Below are 20005 nucleotides of genomic sequence, written 5' to 3'. Positions count from 1 at the left end.
GAGCAGAGAGAGGATTTGCCCCAGTAACAGTCAGTGGCACAGAGAGACACAGGGGCCCCAGGGTTGGGCTGTGTGTGTAGAACAGAGTAAGGGGCCCGGCTCATCCAACCCTCATTTTATAGAGAGCAGAGAGAGGATTTGCTCAGTAGAATGAATATAGACACCGGCACCTGGGGGAGCTCTGCTCTATTCTGGGATTTTTACATTATCAGTTATTAACTCTGCTCTGGAGATAAATTGCCATAAACCTCAATTACCTTAATTTTCTGTAGCTATAAAAAGAATTACTTTTCATGCTAAACATCAAATATTTTTAAAGTCAACTTCAACTCGGAATATTATTCTGCAAACTATCTCATAAAATAAATGTCACAACTTTTTGATACCATAATAAACCCAGGGCTATACATCAACCAATAGTATCAATATAAGCCAACTAAAGCTATAAAAATATCATGGACTAATAGTTCAATAATTCCCTCTTTGCGAGCAGTTCACCATTAATAGTCACTTTTGGTTGAGTCCTCTACCCAGGTACCTTCAAAGCTTATCTGTAGTTGGGAATCTGATCAGCTATTATCCTGGCTTCTGCTTTAAACCCAGTGGGTGAGCTTTAGCCTATAGGATAGACCCATGTAAATGGGACTTTTCTAAGAGCCTAAAGGAATTTGTTCCCAGAATCTCTTTTTGGTTTGTGTTAGAAGTGTAAGGCTTCTGTCTGACTGATCAATTAAGTTGATCTCTGCTAACTGATCCAAAATGATCCAAAATGCCTATCGGCAATTGCTGGTGGGAAGGTCTATGCCTGCTTTAGCTTTGCAAAGTCGTGGAAAGTTTCCTTCTGCAGGCAACTTTGTGCCCAAATGATAAGTAGGCCTTTCCACCAGCAATTCCTGTTGTTGCCGGTGGAAAGGAGGTTTGGAGCGGTGAGTCGCCTGTCATATCAGAGATCTATCGAGGGTGACTAAATTGCTCCATTGGACATTAGCCTAAGCAAGCATAGTACAGTAGGAGGACCTTCAGGATTACAGCCAGAAGAGAAAGTAAAGATGTTGGTGCATGTTTTCCAATACTTAGAACAGTCAGGCAAATTCAGACAACCTTAGTTCTGAGGTTATTGTATAGGGTACAGCCTTCTATATTCCTACTAAAGTCTTCACACTCTCATCTTCAATATAACATCTTCACAAGCTATACAGTTCCCATCTCACTGACCAACATAGGGGTGACTTTTGAGAACCCGATTATCAACCATCATATTCTTGTTGTTTTAGTCAAGTAATTTTCTTTAGATGTTGCTTGGCCATAAACAGATGGCCCCACAGGGTATTCCCAGATGGCTTTTCAGGGTATCTTAGATGAACTGTGTATGAGTATATTATTTAGGTTATATTATTTTAGTATTAAAAACTGAAATAGCCATCAAAAAGTGTTTTCCCAAAGCATACCAGCACTAAATAGCTATGGTAAAAATTTACTAAAACAGAAACTGAGGCCACTAATTTTTGGTCTATTGGCTATACAAGTCTTAAGAAATATGTGCATACATTCAAACATATTAAATCATATTAATATCATACAGTTGCATGAATGCATAGACCCCCATACATATTACTACACATGTCTCCTACATAGTCCACAGGAATTATCCTGGGCAAAACCATAAAGATGTTTCTACAGGGACAACGGTGGTAGAAAGCCCCCTCCTAAAGCCTCTGAATCCATCATCAAAACAGATCTTCAGGTTTCGAGAAATGTAGTTTACCTTTTGATTGAAAATTAAGAGGGTCCATTGTACTATATATGCATATATTTAGAAGCCCTTGTGTCGACTGGCATCCTATAGGATGTTCTGTTGGGCAGTACACCTGGTTTTTATGCAACCAAAATTTGCCTCCAAGTCAGGAATTCAAAAATAATCACCAACCTTGAGGCTACTGGGAGCAACATATTGCTTGTGAGTCACTGGTTGGGGATCGCTGATCTATGGTAATGAGTCAAATCAACTGAACTTGCTGTGTTTTTTTCTTAAAGACATTTTTCTTGTCATCTGACTGGCTCAATTCTCAATGACTTGTACAAAAGTCTTTCTGGAATAAAATACCTGGAATTGTCAGTAAATGCTGGGTTTTGAACCTATGACTGCAAATTGTTTGGATTGTGCATTTTCCTTTTGAGCCACCAGAGGCTTTTAGAACAGACTGTACCTAATAGTACACCGACCATACTCTTCCTCTGTTGTTTTCTCAGTCTCCTCCTCTTATCTCGTTAAGGTCAGGTGTCAATGATCTTGTTATCAAGGCACTTTATAAGCCAGTGCTTTCCTTCCAGTTGGAATCATTGACTTAGGTTTGTGCCTGAGTTCCTGAATTGGGTCTAAGTTCCTGCTTGTTCCCCAGTCCTGTTAGTTCCTTGTTCCTACTACTTATCTGATCTCCTGGTTTTGGCCCCCTGGCCTGTTCAATGGACTTGTATAGCCTGCCACCTGCCAAGACCTCATGCCTGTTATAATGACTTGCTTCACCTTGCAGCCTGTCCCTGAGCTTTTTATATGGACTATCTTCAGGTTGTATTCTCTATTCTATTACTTGGATTTGGTTTTCATTTGTCTTCTGTTTCACCATTGTCATCTGCCCAAGTTTCTTATTAAACCAAGTTCGGAGCACACTACATATTTCTGGTTCTACTAAACACCAAACATGGAAACTTGATGTTATCAAGCACTTTGTCTCCAACCCGCCAGCTGCTCACCTGTGGCCCAGCCTGACAGGAATGTTGCTGCAATCAGCATAATCTGTTTAGCATAATTGTTTGATATGAGTGACTAGACATGGTCAACTTTGGAAAATTGGTATTAATATTCCCCCCAGGATATAAATTAAACAAATATTAATGAATAATCTTTACACTTAAACTTACACATTCAACAAAGTTTTTGTTAACCACCTTCTGTGCCACGAATAGTTTCTGTTGATTTTTGTACTTCAACTGTTGCTTCACATAATGTTGGCAGGATTTTACACAGCGGCAGAGCACTTCATTATAATATGCTAATGCCGGGGTTAGCGTAAGGACCAAGGAAGCCTGGGTACAGGCAATACAAGTTGTCCAAAACATGGTCTCTAGTCAATATACAAGCACAGGCCAGATCAAGTGGCAATCAGTGGAATCAGTGTCATTGAACTCGGGCATTGAACTTGCAGTCCTGGCATCTTTTTATTTTGAATTTGTTGCCAAACCTCATCACGTGATGACCCAATGATGTCACCGCGACAGCATTGGAACCCACATGGAGATCATGGGTGCTGCCATCTTGGAGTTGTGGTACGCACTCCTGACAAATAATAAAAGTGACTTATAAATATCATTCTTGAACTGTAGTTTTATGGGAATTTGCAAGTGGGCACCTTAAATTTCCATTAGGTCCTACAGGCAGCACATAAAGGGTTAACACTCTGCATCTCCCTGGTAGCACAGGTAGTAACAATTCACGTGTAAAACTCTAAATACCCCTAGAAGCCCCTACCATGTTTTTTTCCTCTCCTACATGTGAAGGGTAGGAGGGTGGATGAAAGGAAGATCTAGGTTCTGAGGAGCTTGCAGGCCATCTGAGAACTACCTAAGGTTGAGTTCTTGGAGAACTCATCTATGAGCTTAATAGCTGTGACGGCGGCTTTGAGGAGACAATATGCTCTGATGGGAACTAGGCACAGGCAGATCGCAGTAGCATGGCCACAGCTGTTCTATTAGGAGTTCTCCTCCTGGACTGTATGAGAGGCAGTGTTTTCATCTTGCCAAGGTGGAGACTGGGGGCACACAGCACAGCGCTCCCCAGGCTTGCAGAAGTTTAGACAAGAGCATGTGAGGCGAACAGTGTGTTTTGGGTTGCGACGCACAATGATGATAAAATTGATGTTGGAGCTCACTTGAAGGAATCATATCAAAATTATAGAAGAAGTTATTTAAACCCTTTATACAGGTTATGGAATATCTATGACCACTGATTTTGTGCAACATTTTATGGTTGTGCTACCAGGCTTATTTATTCACAGTCTGGGCACAAGGTATATTGGTATCTTCTTTGCAACATGTTTTTGTAAGCAGCAATACTGATCACCTGCTTGCATTTTTTGGGTCAGATGTCTAGGTTCCCTACCAAACATCAGCAAAAGATGAAGCATAGATTATGTGCTACGTGTGAGCAGCCTTTACTGGAAGACTATAACCAGAGAATGTGTATGGAGTGCATAAAGTTGAAGATCAGATCAAACATACAGTATCTAGAAGAATTAAGTCTAAAACAACTGGATTTATCTAAGTTTTTTCTTGAAAACGTTTCACCACTCATCCGAGTGGCTTCTTCAGTTCAAATGAGTGGCTTCTTCAGTTATAGACTGCTTGCAGCACCTTGAGAAGGAAAAGGTCATCAGTCCAGCTTTGTACCGTCGCCTTTACCCAGGTGAAGCCACTCCATGCCTATATGGACTCCCAAAAATACACAAAGAAGGAGCCCCTTTGAGGCCAATTGTCAGCAGCATTAACTCTGTGACTTATAACATTGCTAAACACGTGGCCAACATCTTAGCCCCCTTAATGGGAAACACAGTACACCACATTCAGAACTCCATGGACTTTGTCCAAAAAGTGAAGGAGTTAAAGTTGGAGATCGATGATACAATGGTGTCCTACAACGTAACATCTCTGTTCACATGCATACCCACTGCCGAGGCAATTGAAACAGTGAGGAAATGGCTGAAACAAGACACCACCCTCAGCAGCAGAACAAAGCTAATCCCAGAACAAGTTTGTTCCTTACTGGACCTATGTCTCAATACCACTTACTTCAAGCACAAGGAAGTTTTCTATAGACAAAAACATGGCTGTGCCATGGGTTCGCCTGTGTCTCCAATTGTAGCAAACCTTTACATGGAAGAAGTGGAAAGGAAAGCCTTGGACACCTTCAAGGGAACAACACCAAGTCATTGGTTCAGATATGTGGATGACACCTGGGTCAAAATTAAAGCACGCAAGGTTCCAGCCTTCACCAAACACATAAACTCGGTGGACAAAAACATCACGTTCACAAGGGAAGATGTGAAAGACAGCAAACTCGCTTTTTTTGACTGTGCTATAGTTATCAAAGAGGGGAGGGACTTGGATATTGAAGTATACAGGAAACCCACCCACACAGACCAGTACTTGCTGTTGGATTCCCACCACCCTTTGGAACAGAAACTGGGTGTTATTAGGACTCTACATCATCGGGCTGAAACTGTGGCATCCAATGCAGAGGCTAAAGAAAAGGAATATAAACATCTAAAAGGAGCTCTGAAAACTTGTGGGTACCCAGACTGGGCCTTCATCAAAACCAAATCCAAGACCAGCAGAAAGACCAGACCAACAAACAGAAGGGAGGAACACAGCAGGTGAAACAACATAGTTATCCCATATGTTGCTGGAACATCAGAAAAAATTTAGGAGAATTTTCAACAAACATCGCATTCCTGTGTTTTTCAAACCCAGCAACACCCTGAGACAAAAGCTGGTGCACCCTAAAGACCCTACACCCAAGCACATGAAAAGTCTAGATCACGTATCAGGGGATTCTGATTTGGAGGAATTATCTTCTCTACTTTTGTTCCTCAAAACCTAATAAAGTAGTTGATGGAATGTGAATGGAAAGATCCCACTAGAAGGCCAGAGATATCTCAGAGATTTAAACAGGTGTTTGTGTTTCATAAGCCAAATATGTTGTTGTGGGAAGTAGTGATGAGCGAATCTGTCCCATTTTTGCTTAGCCGAAAAATTTACGAAACTGTGAACAATTTGAGTTTGGACTCCACCAACAGTCAGACAGATTACTGTATGTACAAATGGAGGTAATTCAAGACCATTGTTACCCTATCCAGAAGTGGTAAACCATCAAAGATAACTCCAAATGCAAGGCGTCTAATAGTCTGAGAGGTTACAAAGGAACCCAGGGGAACATCTAAGCAACTGAAGTCCTGTCCCACATTGGCCAATGTTCAGGTTCATGAGTCCTAACCGTGAGGAGAACACTGAACAACAATGGTGTATATGATAGGGTAGCAAGGAGAAAGCCACTGCTCTTCCCAAAAAATATTGCTAAAGATCACGTGGACAAACTATAAGGATACTGGAAGAATGTTTTGTGAAGGATGAAGTCAAAATAGAACTTTTTGGCATAAATGAGGAGTGTTACATTTGTAGAAAGAAAAACATTGCATTCCAGCATAAGAACCTTATCTCTGTATCTGTGAAACATGGCAGTGGGAGTGTCCTGGTTTGGGCATATTTTTCTGTATCTGGGCCTGGACGTCTTGCCATCATGAAACAATGGATTCTGAACCAGAACCAGAGAATTCTAAAGGAAAATGTCAAGACATCTGTGCATGAACTTAATCAAGACAATGATCCTAAACACACAATGCGTTCTAATTGTTAAAGAAGAATAAAGTCCTGGAATGGCCAAGACAAAGTCCAGACCTTAATCCAACTGAAATGTTGTGTAAAGACCATAAGCGAGCGGTTCATGTGAGGAAACCCACCAACATCCAGAGGAATCTCAGCAACATCCAAGACCTGAAGCTGTTCTGTATGGAGGAATGGGCTAAACTTCGATGTACAGGAGTGGTCAACAGTTACCTCCAACAGTAATTTGCAGTTATTGCTGCACTAGGGGGTCACACCAAATACTGAGAGCACCACTCACGTACTGGTGCCACACTTAGATATGTTTTAGGTCACTTTTATATATAAATATAGAAAATGGGTTCACAAACTTTTGAGCACAACTGTAATTGTGTGTTATGTTCATTATTTCTTCCATTTCTCTAGTTTTTCTACTTGTTGTCTCCGTTCTACAAAGGAAAGGGGAGTGTTATAGATTTCCAGTTTGTAGGGATCAGGGCTTTCACTCCTTCTAGACTATAAAGTATTTTTTTTTCGTTTTGATGAATATGAGTATTCTTTACAAAGTTTCATCCGACATATTGATACCATCTGTGGTAGAGAGTGGACATTTTTAGGCTAGTGAAAGTTATGTTTAGTATCTGTTTTTTGTTAGCCATTTTCCCTTGTCACTTTGGGCACTGGGATGTACATCAGATGATTATTATTCTGGCTGCTTCTCTGTTCGGCAGATATTTATGGATTTAACTTTATAGTCATAAAACTCTGATCCCCGGTGCCTGTGTCTATTTGTACTGTCTATTCTCTATAAAACAAGTGTTGGATGAGCTGGGCCCCTTACTCTGTTCTACACATACAGCCCAACCCTGGGGCCCCTATGTCTCTCTGTGTTTTTGACTGTTACTCTATGACCTTCTGCTCTACAATAATGTACATAATGCTGTTTCATGCTGCAACGCTGGGAGACCTGGTTGTATTTAAACCTAGAACAGTATTGATATACATGATAGTCCTGTGTGTGGGACCCTGCAGATCTGGGATCCAGCCCCTCAGTCCTGCCTGTCACCTGGAGATCATTAAAGTAGTTGAGGAGTATGACTATATACAGGAAGGAGACATTATGATTGGAGGAGTGATGACTGCACATTTATATATGATTAATGTTACATTTCCAAGGGTGAATTCTAAAAGATTCCTGTGTACTGCGTAAGTACAATTTCCAAATGGCTCTTTAATTGAAGGTACCTAATACTGTATATAGAGATAGAGAAAAAGGGGAAAATATATAGGGACAGAAACTCACAGAGATGTGAATGCTGTGGAGTTACTTTGAGAAGATTACCTTCTGCGAGTTTCAGATATCACCTCTCTGAAGAGTTACAAAGTGCCATTGTGATTGGATTAGTGGAAAAGTACATATGCTGAGGACTTCCCATACCAGTCAGTTGAACTGAAGAAGCTGCTCAGATGAGTAGTGAAATGTCTTCAATGATTACCTAACAAGTCCATGTGGTTTTAGATTTATTTATACTAGATATACCATGACCTGGATGAATGAAAATCTTCATAATCATATTACTATACACTAAACACTGCTGCATTCTTTATATTTGTATCTGCTGCTTGATGAATATACAATGGTGATATTTTGGTATAATCTGAGCTGTATTGTTCATTTTTCCAGTCCCAGCCAACAGCAGTTTAGGCATTTTATCGATTTTAGATTTGCTGTGGAGCAAACTAACAAGGATCCAGCCCGGTTACCCAACCTGACCCTGGGGTACCATATATCTGACTCTTGTGAGGACCCACTGAAGGCGGTGAGGAGCGTATTACAGATATTATCTGGTACCAGGGAGCCGGTTCCCAATTACTCCTGTGTGGGAAAGAGAAACATTGCTGGGTTTATTGGGGATGAGGCATCAGAGACAACTGTACCCATAGCCCAGATCCTGAGCATTTATGGCCTTTCCCAGGTTAGGAAAACTGCTTGTTAAAACCATCTTTGGGATTTTCTTGTACCAAGTGCTGGTGCTAATGGTATCATGTTGTTGGGATAAGGAACATAAATTTAGTCATTAATGTACATTTTCACATGAGATCTGCCTGTCCTTATGCTCATACATTTATCAAAGAGACAAATGAAGAGCAATTTTCAGTTTTTTGATATGTAATTGTGCCAAAAAAAAAGTGTTGGGTACAAACCCCAAATTCTCCCCTTGTGTCATTGCCCTGAGGTTCAGTTGGCCTACTACTATTGTTGCTGTTTTTTCTAGAAAACTGTTATGCAGAATACTTGGTTAGAAACAATAGGGGTCAGAATTACTAAAACTCTATAATTTCTCATTATTTTTTATTCTCAAATTCGACCATTTTCCTCAATGTCTAATATATACTAAGAAAAGTCAGATTGTAGGAACCCCTGAATTTATTGAATTGTTGCTGCAAAAATTCTAAAAGTTGAGTTTTCTACAACTTTTCAAGCAAAAAGAAAAATCTGAAAGGGAAGGGACCGTTGCGAGTGATCTTCCTTTCTTCTTCTTTCTTCCCGGGGCCTGTGTGCGTGTAGTCGGGTGAAAAAGCTGTTTTTTTGGTTGAAGTTTTCATTCTACTGTGCAAGCGAAGAAAGAAGAGGGAAGAGGATCTCTGCCAGTTACCCCAGGCTGGTGTGGTTTTCTCCTAACAGGAGCACCAGCCTGGGGTAAAAGGCAAGCGATTACAATCAGTGGGGGGGTGCCTAATATTTTGGAACCCCTATCTGATTGTGCCTTTCCTTCTCTTTTAACTGAGACTTTCTGTAACCTTTATCATTATTCTCTGGACTTTTGTATACTGTAGCAGATTTACTAAAAACTAGAATATTTCTGGCCTTGAAACTCGCATAAACTCGACTTGGTATTTTTTGTAATAGAACACTATCATTCTTGCATTTATTAAATGTCATGATAATATTGGTAGGGTTGAATGAAAATATCGAAAATCATGATTTTTTGAGCCGAGAAATTCATGAAATTTAAATGACTGTTCATTTTCATGAATTCTCTTTATTTTTCCCAAACAGGAAATGCTCCAGCAGCCATTTTAGGAGCATTAGCGTTCTTTCTTGGAAAGCAATAATTTACTTGAAACAGGGTGAAATAGAAAACAATGATGGGATTAACTTCACCTTAAAAATGTGTGAAATAGAAAATAATGATGGGATTAACTTCCCCTTGAAAATGGGTGAAATAGAAAATAATGATGGAATTAACTTCCTTTTGAAAGTGGGTGAAATAGAAAATAATGAGAAGATTAACTCCCCCTTGAAAATATGTCAAGGACAGGCTGTACCTAACTATTCTATTCCTCTACTATTCGAAGGGGCAGATTTATCTAAATGTGAGTTTAGAGCTTAATACATAAAAACTTACCCATGTTCTATTCATTCCTGTGAGATTTTTACAAAAGTATTTATCAAGTGGTGAGTTCTAACTTTCACCCATTGATAAATTTGCTTCTAAAAATCCCATAGAAATGAATAGAACATGAGTGAGTTTTATGTATTAAGCTCTAAACTCACATTTTGATAAATCTGCCCATAAGTCTCCATAGGACTCAATGGTACTCAACTTAAACCTTAGGGCTTAAACCTGCCGAAACAAATGTTCCCAGAAAAAAAGATACCTAAATGTTAATCACATTTCATGGCAGTTATTTAAAATTTTTCAACAAAAATTTCTGAAAAACACACTTTTTTAAAAAAAATGGAAAATTTGTGTACTTTCAAAAACCCATTCATAAATCGACTTTTTCTCAAAATTGCTTAGTAAAATGTTCCCCTATAAGTAATGATAACATTTTGGGATATTTACAGAGTATAGTTTTTCTCTCTCTGCCTTGTGTCATAGAATTGCGACCTTGTGGCAGGTTTATTCATTGTGTCACTTTTTTTTTTTTAATTCTCTATTTATTAAGTTTTTATACAGATACAAAAAAGGTCCAGCTGGACATATGGCGTAAATAGAAACATGGTATATCAAGAGCAGGTCATATCAGATAGCATTCGGCATGCAAGGATAGGTCAGATAGATATGTTGAGGCTTCATATATGTTCAATTATATGAAGTCTATCATAGTGTGTTACATACAGCTCTTATGTTGCAAAGCCTGGTAGTGGACCTCCATCTAGATTAGGTAGAACATTATAGTAAAAAGACAGGTAAGGAAAAAGGATACCAAATTGGGGGGGGGGGGGGATATGGGTGGGGTATAAGGAACTGGGGGGGGGTTTGGTGAGGTAAAGGGGTGTTGGATAGGGGATAGAAGAGGTCCTGTCTGGAATGGTTGTGGGATTAATGTGTGGAATATGTTCGAGAACTTATAGGTGTGTGGTGGAGGGGTCTTTAGGGAGCTTGTTGGGTGCAGGAGAGAAAGATGACTGTGGTTCTAAAGTCATTGAAGGTATTCACTGTGTCACTTTTAAACATTAATTTTAAATTAACAGATCAGTTACGGAGCTACAGCCCAATCGCTCAGGGACAGAGTCGCTTTCCCATATTTTTTCCGGACCGTACAGAGTGAGGAAACCAGTTATTTGGCTTTAGGGAAGTTGCTGAGCCATTTTGGTTGGACCTGGGTTGGAATAATTACATCTGATGATATCAGTGGGGAGAGAGAACATCAGCTTCTGGCCAAATATCTCTCCAGGGAAGGCGTCTGTGTAGAGTTCACTATAAGGATAAAAACGAATAACGATATAATTGATACCGATACACTTCAGAAATCATTTACCAGTGTTATTTTACTTTGTGGGACGGTTTCTTTGTTTTTACTTATGAGATTAATTCTGATAAAATCTGTGTTCCTTGAAAAAACATGGATCCTGTCCACTAACTGGGGAACCAATGATTTGGTCATCCGTCATGGCCAAGAACTGTTTGATTGCAGTTTGGGGCTTGTGCCCGGGTACCATTATGATCTGGATACTCCTGAAATGAGGAACTTTTTAGACAATTTACATCCTTCCAATTACCCAGAAGACAAGTTATTAGAAAATATTTGGATGATTTTTCATTTGTGTTTGTTAGAAGATCCAAACAAGAATCATTTATATGAATATATTTACCTTCAGCCTCTCCATAACTGCACTGGGCAGGAGCGTATAACAGACCTTTCCTATTTTACAGCAGATTTCAGTTCTCCCCAGGTCCATCTGGCAGTAGATCTGATGTCTCAGGCACTTCATGATATGAACATCCATCCTAGTGAGAAACATGTGGGAAAAAAGGAAATGTATCATTATGTGCACCAGGTAATTAATGAAGAACAGAACAGAAAAAAAAGTCTATTGTCTCATGTTACACAAATACGTAGAGATGGCTGGAAGGCCCTCAAGGGGGTCATTTACTAACAATTGATTTATTTTTTTTTAACTCAAATTGAAGTTTTAGCTCTAAGTCACCAAGAAAAATGTTGCAACTTTTTCAATATTTACTATGGGGCAGATTTTCTAAAACTATAAATTTTCATTTTTTTATTTTCAAATTCGACTAAACTTGTTTTCCAGAATGTCTAATATTTACTAAAAAAAAAAAAAAAGTTTCAAGGTACAACTCAACTTTTTGGAACTGTCAACCCAAAAACCGTGAATTTTTACAATTCTTGCTGCACAGTTTGAAAAAAGTCTAGCTTTAGACAAAAATCAGTGTCAAAAAATTGAAATCTGTAAAGTTTAGAGACAAAGTAAGATCTTCAAGGAAAGGGAAGGGACCTTTGCCATTGACTTCTACATGAACTCAGCAAGTTTCTGATCTGGAAAAATTGTCAAATTCAGATGTTTAGCCATTTCGATACATAGTGAATCTCACAACGATTTTCTCTGATTTTTTTTTTTTGAAAATCCGAATTGAGTTTAAAATACAAAATTAATGGTTAGTGTGAGTTGATATGCATTTAAACAGCTAAAAATCTGAACTCAACAGTTCCCCAGGTTAAACTTGTTGAGATCATGTAGAATTCAATGGCAAAGGTCCCTTCTCTTTCCTTGAAGATCTTTCTTTTATCTGGAAAAGTCATCGAAAACTCGACTTTTTCAAATTTTCTCAGCGATAATTCGATAAAGTTGGAGTTTTTGCTGTGAAAATTTGCAAAAGTCAAATTTTCTACCACCTTTCTCCCAACGGCTTTTCCTTGTGACTTTTTTTTCAGTCCTATAGCTACTTAAAAGTTAAAAATACATCAGAATCCCATTATTGCAGTCAGACTTAAATTCAGGGAGAACATATAAATGTGGGAATAAGCCCTGATACCTACTATTGCTGTATCTGAATAAATAAGAAGTACAACCTTTACTGTGCCACAATCATGAAATCAGTAAATCCCTGCATAGCAAATAGGGAATAATTTGAACTTTTATCACAAAAATGGGGAGTGGGAAGAACACTGTTGACTGGATAAACCTGTAATTGTATCATAACTGTTCTGCAATCAAAGTGTAATTGAACCAGGGATGCACCGAATCCACTATTTTAGGACCTGGCCGAACCCTTTGTCCTTTGTGAAAGATTTGGCCGAATACCAAACAGAATCAGAATTTGTATAAACAAATCAGGATAAAGAGGGTTAAAGTGAACCTCACGCTTTGCATGTGGTGAAAAGTTTTTGACTTCCATGTTTATATGATAAAAAGTCACGTGATTTCAAGGATTCAGAATCCTGCTGAAAAAGACCAAATCTCGTCCTAATGCGGAACCGAATCGTGGATTCAGCACATCCCTAAATATAACTAAGGTTACCAACTCTCTAAAAAAGTTTGTGGATCGTGATGGGTTCTGGGAGTTCTGTTTTATCAATAACTGAGCCCCACTTTTATCCTTCCACCTGACTTGAAGTGAATTGCCCATGGCGGTCACAATTGCTTGAACACCCTACGATTGATTATTTTAGTCTTTTCACAGAGAAATTCTAGCAATACAAGTCAATTCAAAATGATTTCATTTAGGGTGCCCCGAGTCCAGGATTTGGTTTGGGATTCGGCCAAGATTTAGCCTTTTTCAGTAGGATTCAGATTCAGCCAAATCGATGCCTCTGGCCGAAATTAATCCCTGTTGGGGGCAGAACAGCCCTATTGGGTTTATTTCAAGTTTAAATGATTCCCTTTTCTCTGTAATAATAAAACAGTACCTGTACTTGATCCCAACTAAGATATAATTACCCCTTATTGGGGGCAGAACAGCCCTATTGGGTTTATTTAATGGTTAAATGATTCCCTTTTCTCTGTAATAATAAAACAGTACCTGTACTTGATCCCAACTAAGATATAATTACCCCTTATTGGGGGCAGAACAGCCCTAATGGGTTTATTTCATGGTTAAATGATTCCCTTTTCTCTGTAATAATAAAACAGTACCTGTACTTGATCCCAACTAAGATATAATTACCCCTTATTGGGGGCAGAACAGCCCTATTGGGTTTATTTCATGGTTAAATGATTCCCTTTTCTCTGTAATAATAAAACAGTACCTGTACTTGATCCCAACTAAGATATAATTACCCCTTATTGGGGGCAGAACAGCCCTAATGGGTTTATTTCATGGTTAAATGATTCCCTTTTCTCTGTAATAATAAAACAGTACCTGTACTTGATCCCAACTAAGATATAATTACCCCTTATTGGGGCAGAACAGCCCTATTGGGTTTATGTCAAGTTTAAATGATTCCCTTTTCTCTGTAATAATAAAACAGTACCTGTACTTGATCCCAACTAAGATATAATTGCCCCTTATTGGGGGCAGAACAGCCCTATTGGGTATTATTTAATGGTTAAATGATTCCCTTTTCTCTGTAATAATAAAACAGTACCTGTACTTGATCCCAACTAAGATATAATTACCCCTTATTGGGGGCAGAACAGCCCTATTGGGTTTATTTAATGGTTAAATGATTCCCTTTTCTCTGTAATAATAAAACAGTACCTGTACTTGATCCCAACTAAGATATAATTACCCCTTATTGGGGGCAGAACAGCCCTATTGGGTTTATTTAATGGTTAAATGATTCCCTTTTCTCTGTAATAATAAAACAGTACCTGTACTTGATCCCAACTAAGATATAATTACCCCTTATTGGGGACACAACAGCCCTATTGGGTTTATTTCATGTTTTATTAATTTTTTGTAGACTTAAGGTATTTTAAAAAACCCCAGGTCCCGAGCATTCTGGATAGGAGGTCCCATACCTGTATTAGTTTTTAAAAGGTGCTGCTTATTTATCTGTAAAATCTTGTTTTTGTGCGTTACAGTTGCACCGGTACCTGAAAGCCCTGCAGTATAACTCGCCCGATGGCCCCAATTTCTATTTTGGGGAAAATGGGGAGTATATCACTAGTTACAGGATCTATAACTACGTTATAACTGCTGGTTATAGGCTGACTAGGAACCTGATTGGTGACTTCTCCCCGTGGGATCCGCCAGATCAGCAGCTTCACATTGCCTGGACTGCACTTTCCTGGAGGAGCAATACAGTAAGAGCCCCTCACTTTTCCATATACAAAACCTTTAGACCCTGAATAATGAATTATACAATAGGACATTTTCACACATTTATTCAATTGATTTCTTTATAATCATTTCTGATTCATTCCAGATCCCAAGAGCTCAGTGCACAGACAGTTGCCCCCTTGGTTTCAGGAAGGCACCGATGCCCGGAGTCCAGACCTGCTGTTATGACTGTGTCCCATGTTCTGAGGGAGAGATCTCCAATATAACTGGTATATACAGGATATATATGTAACCCTTTCTTAGCACACTCACTTTGGGCTGTATTCTTGCTTAGGCAGGAGATATAGTTGGGATATACACATCACAATGTAAATGGGTATAGAATCTGTTCTTTCCAAAGTCTTCAGACAGAAAGCTCTGAAAAATGAAAGCACTAATCTCTATATTGGGTTCTAAAGGCAAAACTACTTTTAACATTCAAAGATTTCCTTATCAAGTTGTTAACTATAAGGGCTGATTCACTAAGGTGCGATAAAACGAGCGCTATTTATAGCATGCGTTAAAAATTTTATCACGTCTAATTTTTTGCGTCGTAACGCACTAAAAGGATACTTGCGTTAATTTAGACGCGATGCTGTTTGTGTTATTTAAGTTGCGAAGACTATTTTTGTGCGGTATTTGACACAACGCACGCTAATTAAGCACTACTTACCGCGTGCATGCCATATTAGCCATACACACCATTACGTTTGTGAAACTACGCAAGAATTAACGCAATGCGATAAAATTAACGCATTTGCTTGAGCGCAATTTAACACACACGATATGCGACTTAACTCATGCGATAATACTTTAGCAAATTGCTTGGGTTTTTTTCGTGTCAATTTTAATGCAAAAAAGCATGCAATAAGCGTCATCGCACTTTAGTGAATCAACCCTATAGTCTCTTATTGGTATAAAACCCCAACAAAGCAAAGTAAAAATACAAATATTTTAAAATCCAGCACAGCAAATTCATGTACAGCACAGTATCCAACATGAGCTTTAGGCTAATGCCAGACGAGGCATCTGGCGTATATTTTCGGCAAGCTGAAAATCGTTTGCCGAAAATAGCGCCTTCCGCCTCCTACCTGTGTCTGCACCTGAATGAATGAGATACTCTCAGATGCAGGCACATGTTGCTGATATCTGCCAAAAAACGCAAGACTTTGTATCTTCGGCGGATATCGGCTACATGTGCCTACACCTGAGCATATTCCATTCATTCGGGAGCACCTAAAGGGTGTTCTATAGTATGGGGGGGGGGTGTTGCACATTTCATAGATGCTTCTAGAACTGGATTTAGGGCAAGATAAAACGTTACGGCTGCACCAAAATCTCCTGAAAATCACCAAAAAATTGTAAACATTGTAAATGAGCCCTATAGTGTTTGTGCCAAGGTTTCCCTCCACATTGCAGGTTGTTTTACCTATTCACCTACTGGCACAATTTGGCTTCTCCCCATGTCTAATGGGCTGTGCAGAAATCCCCAGGGAAGTGGCTCCAAACTAGTGATGAGCAAATTTGTTTGCCAGGCGTGGATTTGTAGCGAATTTCTGCATTCCGCCACTGACAAATTGTTTCATGAAAATTTGCTGTGGAAAGTGTTGATGCAAAAGGCACACATGACAAAAAAGACACATGCTACAAAGCACTGTGCGATAAACACGTTTCGTGGATTTTTCACCATTTTGTGAATTTTTCTGTAGTTTCGCAAAATTTTCAGCAAAGCAAAATGGCCCAAATTCACTGCTCCAAACCAGTTCCACGTAAAGTCATTAGCAGCATTTGTTCTGTTCTTCAGTTCCAGCAGGCTTTTTTTCAAATTATAGTCTTTCAACTACATGTAAGTTGCTTCTAGGACATTAGTGTGATGGACAAATACCCCAGACAATCAGGGAATCATTTTACCAGATAATTAGCACAACTCAGTAGCGCCTGGCGTGAATTGCATTGCTAAAAGTGATTTTAGTACAACTGGGGTGCTAATGATTAAAAATCAATTTCAGAATTAGTCTGCATGTCATAAGGTGTTAATATAATAATCATATAATGATCAGCCATCTAGACTCAGACATAGGTGGGTTACCAAGCTTCTTGGGTTTGCCAATATTTCTTAATATTTTTTTTTCTTCCTGGTCAGTGAGATTTGTAATGTTTTGTTTATATTCCTGACATCTTTACAGACAGCATAAGCTGCTTCCCGTGCCCAGACATGGAATGGCCCAATGAGAGGAAGGATCAGTGTATTGCAAGCAAAGACGATTTTCTTTCATACACCAATGATACGGTTTCTGTGCTTTGTTCATCTATTTCTATTCTCTTTTTCCTTATTACTTCCTGGATATCGGGAGTTTTCATTACATACCGGGACTCCCCCATAGTGAGAGCCAACAACCGGAGCCTGAGCTTCCTCCTCCTTGTCTCCATCAAGCTGAGCTTCCTCAGTGTGTTTCTGTTCCTCGGTCGCCCTGTGGATATAACCTGCATGCTGCGCATCATCACTTTTGGAATCACCTTCTCCATAGCTGTCTCTTCTCTCCTGGCCAAGACTATCATGGTTTGTGTTGCTTTCAAAGCCACCAAGCCAGGGAGCTCATGGAGAAAATGGCTGGGAGTCAAACTGTCCAATTCTGTAGTCTTGTTCTGCTCATCCATTCAAATAATCATCTGCATGACTTGGTTGGCCATTTCTCCTCCCTTTCAGGAACTGGACATTCACACTTCCCCTGGAACCATCATCATTCAGTGCAATGAGGGCTCAGATATTGGCTTTTACTCAGTTATTGGGTATATGGGGCTTCTGGCAGCTGTTAGTTTTGTTTTAGCATTTTTAGCTCGGAGCTTACCGGACAGTTTTAATGAGGCCAAGTACATCACTTTCAGCATGCTGCTCTTCTGCAGTGTTTGGATCACAATGATCCCGGCCTATCTGAGCACCAAAGGCAAAAACACTGTGTGTGTGGAGATATTTGCCATACTCACCTCAAGCGCCGGCCTTTTAGCCTGTATATTTCTGCCCAAATGTTACACAATACTACTCAGGCCAGAAATCAATCTTAAAACTAATTTGCTTGGAAACAAATAAAAATAATATTGAAATCACTGCAGTACATTGATCAAAATGACTAATGTAAATTAGGCTTGTGAAGATTATAGCATAAATTCATAATTAAAAAACCTCAGTTATAATCCAAGAATGGATTAAGGTTTTTTTCCCAAGAGCCCTGCTGTTGCTGTAACTATTTCTGCATCAAATAAAAGCTAAGTATCATCTCATATTTGGTCCCTTTAGTATTCATTTGTACATATGGCAGGAAAATGAAAAGAACTATTTTCTTCCAGCACAGATCAATCACCAATAACAGTTCTGTTATAATCTGTAAGGCATAAATATCATTATTTATAAATGGTTCTTTGAAAAAACTTCTGGAGCACTAAAACATCATTTTGTCTGGTCCTGCACTTAAAGGACAACTAAAGCCTAAAAAAGAATATGGCTAGAAATGTTTAGCTGTGGGGTTTGAGCCCCTGTACCAGCCCAACATCCCCAAAGCTCTATAGAAATAAAGATCCATGCCCTTGAAGATGCCCACAGTAGCTCTCCATCTTTTACCCAACTACTGCACATGCTCAGTCTGCTCTTGGCTGATGTCAGTGACCTGAGCTTAGGGATCCACTCACAATATTCTTCTTTCCCCTGCCTGCTTGGTCTGGTCACTATTAAACATGCATACTAGCCAACCAATCACAGTCCTGTCTGGCTGCACTCTTAAAAACTAAAGGCCTTTTGAGCTTGGGGTGAGACTTTAGCTGAATCCTTAGTGCGGCTTCTCTTTCCCCCTTGTAATGATCCCAAATACTGAGCTGTGTAACAAATATAAGTTACAAAGGTTGGAAACAGAGGCAGAAGCTGTGACAAAAGTTTCAGTCACTTTGCTGCATGTAACTTTTTTTTTTTTTTTTTTTGCTTTTATATACAACCACACAACAGACCAATCACTTCTGTCAAAGTGTATATGAAGCAGTTGCATGGGGGTGTGTGTGCATTACACACGGGGAGAGGCCAAACTGTGCCAGTAGGTGTATAGGCAGAACAACATGTACAGGGGAACCTCTGCACAAACACTATGTTCCTTCCCAGGCATGCTGATTTGCAAAGTGACTGACACTGAGCTCAGAGTTTGTGTCTCACTATTATAAACAGGCTGTGTATGGCACCCCCAGTCTGTATGGCACCCCCAGTCTGTATGGCACCCCCAGTCTGCATGGCACCCCCAGTCTGCATGGCACCCCCAGGCTGCTCAGCTGCTCTTTGCTTTGGTCAGTGTAATGTGAGTGTTAGAGAGAGTCATTTGTAGAAGGATAGAATTCAGAATGTGTTTATATTAGAAAAAGCCCCAATTATCTCCTGAGCTGATATTTTGGGGGATGGGGATATGGGAATATTTGGGAGTCTGTTATAAACAAGTTATGTCTAAATACTGAGCTAAAGCTTGTTTGTATTGATATCCTGTAATACAATGTGTATAATAGGGCAGCACTAGTTTATATGTATCTGTACCCATGATGCACCTGTGTCTCTGTGCCAATGGGATCATTTGTTCCACCTAGTTCTCTATGGAAGTTGAAGGAAAAAAATATATACACAAAAGCATTGACCAATGAGAATGCTAATTAGATTCCCAGCACTATATCAGCCATTTTGATATTATCTTACATATAGAGATAATGATGGCATTTTCCCATCATTATATGGCACAGGAATCAGACATGGGGATAAAGGGACAGACTTGTTCAGTGCTGGGAAACTGTGCTTATTGCTCCCAACTCCAATTGCAGGAACAGAGAACAGGGAGCCGGATTTACTCACATCAGCTGGGATTCTCATTGGAGGATTCTTTTGCATATTTATGCAGCCACTGGCTTTGTGCTGTTGTTTTGATAATTTACTACGTTCCCTAAGCTCCGCCTCCCAACAGCAGCCCAGAGCAAACTGAGCATGTGCAGGAGCCAGATCTTATAGAAGATGGTATAACAAAGTAACAAGATGGCAG

General features: G+C 39.5%; 1 protein-coding gene across 1 annotated transcript; it reads left to right on the top strand.

The window, feature by feature from the left end:
* The first annotated feature begins 6522 nt into the window (after positions 1-6522).
* Positions 6523-18036, top strand: LOC105946409 (vomeronasal type-2 receptor 26). The gene is made up of 7 exons (XM_012956110.1): positions 6523-6674; positions 7465-7638; positions 8117-8408; positions 10916-11722; positions 14711-14938; positions 15055-15178; positions 17135-18036. The coding sequence occupies exons 1-7, from the start codon at positions 6523-6525 to the stop codon at positions 18034-18036; spliced, it is 2679 nt and encodes an 892-aa protein (XP_012811564.1).
* The last annotated feature ends 1969 nt before the right edge of the window (positions 18037-20005 follow it).

This window comes from Xenopus tropicalis, chromosome 1, assembly GCF_000004195.4.
Source record: "Xenopus tropicalis strain Nigerian chromosome 1, UCB_Xtro_10.0, whole genome shotgun sequence".
NCBI classification, from domain to species: Eukaryota; Metazoa; Chordata; class Amphibia; order Anura; family Pipidae; genus Xenopus; species Xenopus tropicalis.
The sequence above is the reverse complement of the archived record's forward strand: the minus strand, read 5'-3'. Positions and strand labels throughout refer to the sequence as shown.

Bases quoted from the DNA above. Each gene is read 5' to 3' on its own strand.
- LOC105946409 (XM_012956110.1), top strand. From the start codon at position 6,523: ATGTTGTGTAAAGACCATAAGCGAGCGGTTCATGTGAGGAAACCCACC. The intron at 14,939-15,054 runs GCCCCTCACTTT...GATTCATTCCAG, and splicing joins GGAGGAGCAATACAGTAAGA to ATCCCAAGAGCTCAGTGCAC. The intron at 15,179-17,134 runs GTATATACAGGA...ACATCTTTACAG, and splicing joins AGAGATCTCCAATATAACTG to ACAGCATAAGCTGCTTCCCG.